The 10,122-nt window shown below is 36.1% G+C and overlaps 1 protein-coding gene across 2 annotated transcripts in view; it reads left to right on the plus strand.

Annotated features, from left to right (window-relative positions):
* Positions 1-122: 122 nt before the first annotated feature.
* The window catches only part of LOC117109513, an 18,493-nt gene continuing 8,493 nt past the window's right edge, over positions 123-10,122 (plus strand). Inside the window, exons 1-13 of one of the 2 annotated variants that reach the window (XM_033251883.1) lie at positions 123-252; positions 3,072-3,210; positions 3,409-3,429; positions 3,809-4,134; positions 5,801-5,939; positions 6,189-6,520; positions 7,400-7,538; positions 7,755-8,086; positions 8,193-8,331; positions 8,549-8,880; positions 8,980-9,118; positions 9,335-9,666; positions 9,768-9,906. In XM_033251883.1, coding sequence (XP_033107774.1) covers positions 3,183-3,210; positions 3,409-3,429; positions 3,809-4,134; positions 5,801-5,939; positions 6,189-6,520; positions 7,400-7,538; positions 7,755-8,086; positions 8,193-8,331; positions 8,549-8,880; positions 8,980-9,118; positions 9,335-9,666; positions 9,768-9,906 — 2,398 coding nt within the window. In that variant the 5' untranslated portion in view covers positions 123-252; positions 3,072-3,182. Of the gene's footprint in view, positions 253-3,071; positions 3,211-3,408; positions 3,430-3,805; positions 4,135-5,800; positions 5,940-6,188; positions 6,521-7,399; positions 7,539-7,754; positions 8,087-8,192; positions 8,332-8,548; positions 8,881-8,979; positions 9,119-9,334; positions 9,667-9,767; positions 9,907-10,122 lie in introns of both variants that reach the window. The other variant, XM_033251884.1, reaches the window with a different exon arrangement.

Consider the following 10,122-nt stretch of genomic DNA (forward strand, 5'->3'; position numbering starts at 1 on the left):
CATGCACATGGTGCACGTCGCGCTCGTCTCAATACGGTTCCCGATAGTGATGGTATTGGATCATGGGCTGCAAAGACAAGTAACCAGAACCAATGGATCCAGGTGAACCTCGGAGACGTGAAGGAAGTATCGGGTTTGATAACTCAAGGACGAAATGGCAACTATGAGCAATGGGTGACTTCTTATAAAGTATTATACAGCATTGATGGAAACTACTGGGAAACCATTCTTGAAGATGATGGTCAACCAAAGGTTTGTGTAGAACTTGTAGAAAATTAATGTTGTAGTTTTTGTAAAAGTTATGTAGCATGTAATGTTTGGGGTTGTGGGGCGAGGTGGGAAATTCCAAATATTTTAAATTAGAAATTTTGCAATAGGACCCGCGGCAGTTATTTGAGGAGCAGAGCGATCGGACTCCATATATCCGGGATATTCAACGCAAGAAGCAGATACATTACCTCTTGGCTTTAAAGACCTAATGCAGATTTCATCTGGGGTTGTATAAATGGACAGTTATGCAAGATAAAATAAAATATACATCATGACATGATTTTATCATTATCACTTTATATCTATTAATATGTGTGAAATAAATTTTGTATGCGATATATGGTTACCGTGGGTGTTTATGCTATTTAATGGCGTGAGCCAACAGTGGCGTAAGTACAGCTGCAGGTTCAGGCGATTCATTGAACCAGCACCACCCCCCCCCCCCCCGATCTCCAGGGGCACCTGATCTTTAGGGGCACCGCCCCTTATAAAAATCAAATAATTAAATCAATGCATATTATACAAATCTGGATTGATAGCATTTACCTATATATAGGCCTAATGAACATTATGTAATTTAAAAGTGTTAATAATGTTAAAATAATCAATTATACATTCAGTAACTACCGGCGGTTCAGTGAAACAGGGGCCACCGTGGTTTAGGGGCCTCTGGACAAAATCTTCTTATGGTGTTGAAATTATAATTTTAGACCACAATATTGGGGATTGGCATCACAATAACTTTCATTGGACCAGAAAATTAATATTTAATTCGAGACGACCTCGTCGTGGCGTCGTACAGCGGTGTGGGGTTCCAGGCTTTTGGACGTGGGAGGAGGTGATACTGATTTTCACACACGCTACTCACGAAATCAAAAATTCCAGTGCGACGAAATGCAACAATGATTAGATTAAATAACTTAATTCAAACTTGCCACATTAACAAAATTTGATACATTACAATCAAAATGTTTTTGATTTATTCACATATTTATTCAGAATCGTCGAATTTTTTCCTTGGGCATTTTAGTCCCTGGACCTTAATCGGGCACTTTGCAATCATTTGGTCCCAGATAATCGGTTGTGACTTGAGCTCGTAATTATTGCTCGTTCTACTCAGGACGTTGTATTTAAAGGATAAAAATCTTTCAAACTGGTCTTCCAAAGCATCAGAACAATGGGTCTATGTCTTCCTAAAGACCTCATTGATCGCTTCGATCGCTGGAAAGTATTACTATGACTAAATATAAAAACCATTCAAATTAGTCTATATATAATTCAGAACTGCTGATTTTCCCTGGCTTTTTTTTGTCCTTGCACCCTGACCGGGGCCGTTGTAAAACCTGATCTGGACCCTTGTAAAAACGTAGGCCTAATTCTAACATTGATCCTCCACCCCACGTTGTTGCTCCATATTCTTGTTGCTCTATTAAGTATACATTTCTCACCTGGTACATCTGTCCATGGAGGAATAAATACATGGTCTGTTTGCCAATTGACTTAATAATAATACAAAAAAACAAAAAAACAAACAAACAAATAAAAAAAACTATGCCTGCTGTCGAATCTCGTAGGCCTTTCAAAAGACAATTAATAGGATAGGTTTATTTAAATAATTCATAGCATACTGTACCCTGTGTATTTATAACACATGTTTTATTTAATTAGACCTACATCTTTTTTGTATGTATTTCACAATATCCGTCAACTCGTATAAATATAATAGGCTTATTGTAATTACGTATTGCGTTATATATTGTGCTCATGTTTCTTGCTCTTTATTTGTTTATGGAGGAATTCATTCATCTAGTTATGCCATTGATTAGAAGTTTATGAACAATACATTTTTTCTATCATTTTCGCAATACACTGTCTTTTTCACATTATTTAAAGAACTAATTGTGATTTGGTTGAATTTGGATCATATTACTACCGTCTTTGTCCAGATATAGCATTCCTAACCTTTGTGGCGATTTCTTAGGCCCTATAATCTCTTTTGTGAATAGGCATATTAATAAGCCTGATGTTTCTTGAATCATAACAGGAATATGCTTCCTGCAATGTCAAACTCTTCCAAAAAAATTAGCTTATTATGGAAGGGTCCATCATAAACATTCCCCTCACTCCCTCACATCTGCAACCAAGTCGGCAATGGAGAGAGATATTTTGGTCCCGACCGACTGCTGTGAACATTATTTTGCTATAACATGACGAGAGTATGTGTCTTAAACATGCCGGTGATAATTAGGCCAAAAATTGTTTGTTTGCCCTCCTCTACCCGCCCCCAACTGAAAATAATTGGGGCTGAAAAACAAAAACAAAAACGTTTAAAAATGTTCTTTTTTAGCTTTTTTTTTTTACTAATTAAAAAGAAGATGTGAGTAAATTTATCTTTATATTTTGCCAGATGCCCTACAATTTAGTCTAAAGATGTTGTCTTATGTAATATATTGCCATTCTAAGCCTCTGTGGGTCCCTCTGGAAGTCCCCCAGTCAGTTGCGAGACGTTGGCGGCGCTGTTTCAAAATAAATCTAATAAAAAAAATGGTCTACACTGTGACGATGTTCACACTACGCTCACCGTTTACAACATTTATTTGAATTAATTTTTATATACAGTTATTGTTATACATAGAGGTGTCATCAATTGTGCCTTGTTTCATTTCAATAATTCCTACTCCATAGCTATCGAATGATAGAATAATAGATATTCTAAACTGTAACCCGTTCGACGATACAGAATCCATTTAGGCCTATATATGATTTTATCAGTATTTTGTTTTGGATTTTGTTTCTTACAGGCGTTTGTTGGAAATACTGACAAGGACACTGAAGTCACATCGATATTTTCTGAAAAACTGATAGCACAGTATATTCGCATTCATCCTCTCGAATGGCATGGACACATTTCTATGAGATTTGAAGTTCTTGGTTGTCCAGGTAAACAATAATAATAAAAAAGTGAAAAGTCAAAAAAAGTAGTAAGTAGCCTACACAAAGAGATCTGAATGCAAAAGAGGTTCACGGTAATGTCATATGCAAAGTAAAATTGAGACATTATACAGTTTACATTTAAAAAAGTAAACCATATAAAGTGAATAACAATATGTTCTTTTTTTTTTTTTTTTTTTTTTTTAGCTGCTACGGAACCCATTGCTGGTAAGTACACACACATTTTACTTGTATTTACAATAAATGAGAATAGATTTATTTATTAGTACTTACAATAGATGAGAATCTACGATTGCTAATCTTGGTTCCTCTTTTTTCATAATGGACCGTTCCACTAAGCCCCGCCTCTTGGATATTGTTACTAATGTCCCTAAAAAAACCGACAGTGTCAAAACATACGCAAGCACGTGCATTTGATTGACAGCACGTGTGATTGTTGGGCACGCGTATTCCTGGCAATGTAATGATGGGTCAGTTGTTGAGTTTGATTGACACTCCGCGGGATGGTCTATTACAAATGTAGAGATTCGTGTTAAAATAATAATTTAAACTCTAATCAGTGAATCCTATCCAATCTAAACAGCAGAATGCCAAAAACCAGCTGGGCTGGAGTCACTTGAAATACCATCAGCATCTATATCAGCCTCCAGTGAATACGACGATCAACATGGCGCACGTCGCGGTCGACTTAACTTGACTCCTGACAGTGGTGGTATTGGTGCATGGGCCGCAAGATCAAACGACCGCAATCAGTGGATCCAAGTTAATCTTGGACAGGTGAAAGAAGTAACTGGAGTAATAACACAAGGAAGAAATGGCAATTATGACCAATGGGTGACGTCTTATGAAATTCTTTATGGAATGGATGGCAATAGTTGGCAGCCAATTCTCGGAGCAAATGGACAAGCAAGGGTAACTGTTATACGTTTAGATACCGGTACAAGATGGATATATACTGTATATGTATATGTGTGTATATATATATATACACATACAAACAGCATTTACAACAGCTAAAATATAAACGTAAGTAAACAATCAGAAATAGAACCAGAGCTTTCGGCCATTCAAGGTTCAGCATTCAAGATAACGATACATATGAAATTTGTTTTCCTAGAGACTAATTTTATGTTTATATACGTATAACAAAAGAAAAATGTATACACAAAGCAATGGATATTTTAATGAATAATATATTACTTACTTACTTCAGGGTTCGTCAGTCCACTGTTGAACATACCCCTCCTCTAAACTCCTCCACCTTTTTCTGTCTGATGTTGCCTTAAACCAATATTTCCTGTGTGTTTTCAAGTCGTCCATCCATCTTCTTTTTTACTTTCTCTTTGTATCCATTCTGTTATTTTTTTTGTCTATCTGTTATCTGTGTTTCTGATTACATGTCCTGCCCATCTACACTTCTTTTTTGCTACTTCTGACATGACATCATTCATACCTGTTCTCCGTCTTATTGCTTTACATGGTATTCTATCTTAAATCCATATGTGTACCATGTGTCTTTCCACTTAACTTTTCCGTGATTTTCTTTGTAAGGTGCCAGGTTTCCGAACCATAGGTCATAACCGGTAAAACACATTGATTGAATACCTTCCTTCTTAAACACATTGAGATTTTTCGATTTGCATTTGCATTTGTGTTGAAATTTGTCATGTGCATTGTCTTGCCTCTATGTAGTGTCAGTGGCGGATCCAGGAATGCCAAATTAGTGGGCCCGGGGAGGTACTTTCACAGATGGAGGAGATACCACCTAAGCCCAGCCATGGTTGGTAAGAAAATGTTACGATTTAGGGGGGACCCGGGCAGGTTTCCCCCCTCCCTTGAATCCGCCACTGAGTGTAAGGCCTACTTTCCTGCTTTCTGTAAATCTTTGTTAGTTGTTTTCTATTGATGATACTGAATTTGTCACCAGTTCAATGTCATGAGCAAACCGAAGTTCAGTGAGTGTATCCTCATATATGTATTCCTTCATTAAGGTCTGCTGCTTCCATCACACTTTGAAGCGCTGTTGTGAAAATCTTTGGGTTGATGAGATCACATTTCCTGACACATCTTCTAATGTCTATGAGTTTTGATTCTTCTTTTCAATGTGTATCCTTGCTTTGGCATTTCTGTATATTTCTTGTAAAACTTTTTTTTAAATGAGCGTTAAAACCAATTCCTTTTAGAACATCTAAGAAATCAATAAAACTGATGCAAATATTAAGGTGAAATATATTTGATTTTTTAATAAGTCATTTTGTGGTCTGAAGGTGATCTGATGTTGAAAATCCTTTTCTGAAGCCTGCCTCAGCCTGTCTGTTGGCTGATTTTCTTCCAATGTCTTTTCTATTGTATTTTGGCGAATGTGGGTGAATGTCTTGTATAATTGTGACAAGAGACTGATTAGTCTTTAATTTTTCATATATTTCCTGTCCCCTTTCTTAAATATTTGCACGGTAATATTTTTACCTCATTAAATGCTTCTGGTATCTCTTTCTCGAATATAATTTTGTTATATAATTTGTTTAATATATTATAATGAAATAAATGATCGCAACAATTAATAACGTGTTTTTTACAGGAATTTGTTGGAAATTTTGACAAAGATACCCAAGTACGACATCTCTTTCCTGAGGCAGTTATTGCAAAATATATCAGAATCCACCCTCTGAGATGGAACGGACATATCAGTATGAGATTTGAAGTCCTTGTATGTCTAAGTAAGAGCCACCTTTTTCAAATACAAACAAGATAATCGGAAATTACAAACCCTCGCCCAGCTGTTGCGCCATATCTTTGTATCCGCTGGTTGTTTTTGTATTATAGGGGTATAATATTACTGGCTAAACATATCAGGTAAAATGTGACCAAGCGGTAAAGATGCACGTTTAGTGTGTAAAAATAATTGAACGTACAAAACCACAGACAAAGTACAAATTTAATTAACAATTTTCTGTATTTCTATATAGTACCTTGTATTGAAGGCTTAGGTATGGAATCTGGCGCAATCCCATCAGCTAGCATTAAAGCTTCTAGCGAATACAATGTCCAACATGGACCACGTCGTGCTAGATTGAATCTCGTACCGGATAGCGACGGTATTGGTGCATGGGCTGCCAAAACCAGAGATCTTAATCAATGGATCCAAGTTGATTTGGGAAAAATTAGGCAGGTTTCTGGTGTGGTGACACAAGGACGCAATGGATATTCTCCTGGACAATGGGTGGAGTCATACAAGGTTTCTTACAGTATAGATGCCACCAACTGGGAACCAATTGTGGGTAATGCAGGCGTGCCAATGGTAAAGAAAGTATTTTGACTTGAATGATATATCAATATAATATTAAACTATAGATTAATACTTGGGTATAAATATAATATTGAATTGCTTTTTCTAAGGAATTTGTCGGAAATTCGGATACGGACACCGCTGTCACGAGGTTGTTTCCTGCTGGACTGTACGCTCGTTTCATTAGAATCCATCCCCTCGCTTGGAATGGACACATAAGTATGAGATTTGAAGTTCTAGGTTGCCCAGGTAAGCAATTAAAAAAGACGTTATTCTACTTTTTTATACCTCTTAAGTTTTATTTTTTATTTTGTAACTAATATGAATACGCTTTGAAAGTATAATTTTTTAAACACAAGGAGCTACAATTACAATTTTCGTATGCATCAATACACTGAAAATAAACTTACACACTAATCGACAAATACAAATTTAATTAATAATTTTCTGTATTTCTATTCAGTACCTTGTATTGACGGCTTAGGTATGGAATCTGGTGCTATCCCATCAGCTAGTATTAAAGCTTCCAGCGAATACAATGCCCAACATGGTCCACGTCGTGCTAGATTGAATCTCGTACCGGATAGCGACGGTATTGGTGCTTGGGCTGCCAAAACCAGAGATCTTAATCAATGGATCCAAGTTGATTTGGGGAAAATAAGTCAGGTTTCTGGCGTGGTGACCCAAGGACGTAATGGTTATTCTCCTGGACAATGGGTTAAGTCATACAAGGTTTCTTACAGTATGGATGCCAACAACTGGGAACCAATTGTGGGTAGTACAGGCGTGCCAATGGTAAAGAAATTATTTGAACTTGAACGATATATCAAAAAATTATTAAAATATAAATTAAAACTTGGTATAAAAATATATCTCAATTGGTTTTTTTAGGAATTTGTCGGAAATTCTGATACGGACACCGCTGTCACCAGGTTATTTGCTGCTGGAGTGCACGCTCGTTTTATTAGAATCCATCCCCTCTCTTGGAATGGACACATAAGTATGAGATTTGAAGTTCTAGGTTGTCCAGGTAAGCAATTTAAAAAGACGTTATTCTACTTTTTTTTATACCTCTTAAGTTTTATTTTTTATTTTGTAACTAATATGAATACGCTTTGAAAGTATAATTTTTTAAACACAAGGAGCTACAATTACAATTTTCGTATGCATCAATACACTGAAAATAAACTTACACACTAATCGACAAATACAAATTTAATTAATAATTTTCTGTATTTCTATTCAGTACCTTGTATTGACGGCTTAGGTATGGAATCTGGTGCTATCCCATCAGCTAGTATTAAAGCTTCCAGCGAATACAATGCCCAACATGGACCCCGTCGTGGTAGATTGAATCTCGTACCGGATAGCGATGGTATTGGTGCTTGGGCCGCAAAAACCAGAGATCTTAATCAATGGATACAAGTTGATTTGGGGAAAATAAGGCAGGTTTCTGGCGTGGTGACCCAAGGACGTAATGGTTATTCTCCTGGACAATGGGTTGAGTCATACAAGGTTTCTTACAGTATGGATGCCAACAAATGGGAACCAATTGTGGGTAGTACAGGCGTGCCAATGGTAAAGAAATTATTGGAAATTGAACGATATATCAAAATAGTATTAAACTATAAATTAAAACTTGGTATAAAAATATATCTCAATTGGTTTTTTTTGTTTTTTTTAGGAATTTGTCGGAAATTCTGATACGGACACCGCTGTCACCAGGTTATTTCCTGCTGGAGTGCACGCTCGTTTCATTAGAATCCATCCCCTCTCTTGGAATGGACACATAAGTATGAGATTTGAAGTTCTAGGTTGTCCAGGTAAGCAATTTAAAAAGACGTTATTCTACTCTTTTATACCTCTTAAATTTTATTTTTCATTTTGTAACTAATATGAATATGTTTTGCAAGTATAATTTTTTTTTTAACACAAGAAGCGACACTTACAATTTTCGTATGCATCAAAACACTGAACATAAACTTACAAACTAACAGACAAATACAAATTTAATTAATAATTTTCTGTATTTCTATTCAGTACCTTGTATTGACGGCTTAGGTATGGAATCTGGTGCTATCCAATCAGCTAGTATTAAAGCTTCCAGCAAATACAATGCCCAACATGGACCCCGTCGTGCTAGATTGAATCTCGTACCGGATAGCGATGGTATTGGAGCTTGGGCTGCCAAAACCAGAGATCTTAATCAATGGATACAAGTTGATTTGGGAAAAATAAGGCAGGTTTCTGGCGTGGTAACCCAAGGACGTAATGGTTATTCTCCTGGACAATGGGTTAAGTCATACAAGATTTCTTACAGTATGGATGCCAACAAATGGGAACCAATTGTGGGTAGTACAGGCGTGCCAATGGTAAAGAAATTATTTGAACTTGAATGATATATCAAAATAGTATTAAACTATAAATTAAAACTTGGTATAAAAATATATCTGAATTGGTTTTTTTTAAAGGAATTTGTCGGAAATTCGGATACGGACACCGCTGTCACCAGGTTATTTCCTGCTGGAGTGCACGCTCGTTTCATTAGAATCCATCCCCTCTCTTGGAATGGACACATAAGTATGAGATTTGAAGTTCTAGGTTGTCCAGGTAAGAAAATTTCAAAAGACGTTATTATACTTTTTTATACCTCTTAAGTTTTATTTTTTATTTTGTAACTAATATGTATATTTTTTGCAAGTATAATGTTTTTTAACACAAGGAGCGACATCTACAATTTTCGTATGCATCAAATCACTGAACATAAACTTACACACTAACAGACAAATACAAATTTAATTAATAATTTTCTGTATTTCTATTCAGTACCTTGTATTGACGGCTTAGGTATGGAATCTGGTGCTATCCCATCAGCTAGTATTAAAGCTTCCAGCGAATACAATGCCCAACATGGACCCCGTCGTGCTAGATTGAATCTCGTACCGGATAGCGATGGTATTGGTGCTTGGGCCGCCAAAACCAGAGATCTTAATCAATGGATACAAGTTGATTTGGGGAAAATAAGACAGGTTTCTGGCGTGGTGACCCAAGGACGTAATGGTTATTCTCCTGGACAATGGGTTGAGTCATACAAGGTTTCTTACAGTATGGATGCCAACAACTGGGAACCAATTGTGGGTAGTACAGGAGTGCCAATGGTAAAGAAATTATTTGAACTTGAACGATATATCAAAATAGTATTAAACTATAAATTAAAACTTGGTATAAAAATATATCTCAATTGGTTTGTTTTTTTTAGGAATTTGTCGGAAATTCTGATACGGACACCGCTGTCACCAGGTTATTTCCTGCTGGAGTGCACGCTCGTTTCATTAGAATCCACCCCCTCTCTTGGAATGGACACATAAGTATGAGATTTGAAGTTCTAGGTTGTCCAGGTAAGCAATTTCAAAAGACGTTATTCTACTTTTTTTTTATACCTCTTAAGTTTTATTTTTTATTTTGTTACTAATATGTATATGTTTTGCAAGTATAATGTTTTTTAACACAAGGAGCGACATTTACAATTTTCGTATGCATCAAAACACTGAACATAAACTTACACACTAACAGACAAATACAAATTTAATTAATAATTTTCTGTATTTCTATTC

The sequence above is a fragment of the Anneissia japonica genome, unplaced genomic scaffold, assembly GCF_011630105.1.
Source record: "Anneissia japonica isolate Jap-2015-1 unplaced genomic scaffold, ASM1163010v1 scaffold3867_len840240_cov202, whole genome shotgun sequence".
NCBI lineage: Eukaryota > Metazoa > Echinodermata > Crinoidea > Comatulida > Comatulidae > Anneissia > Anneissia japonica.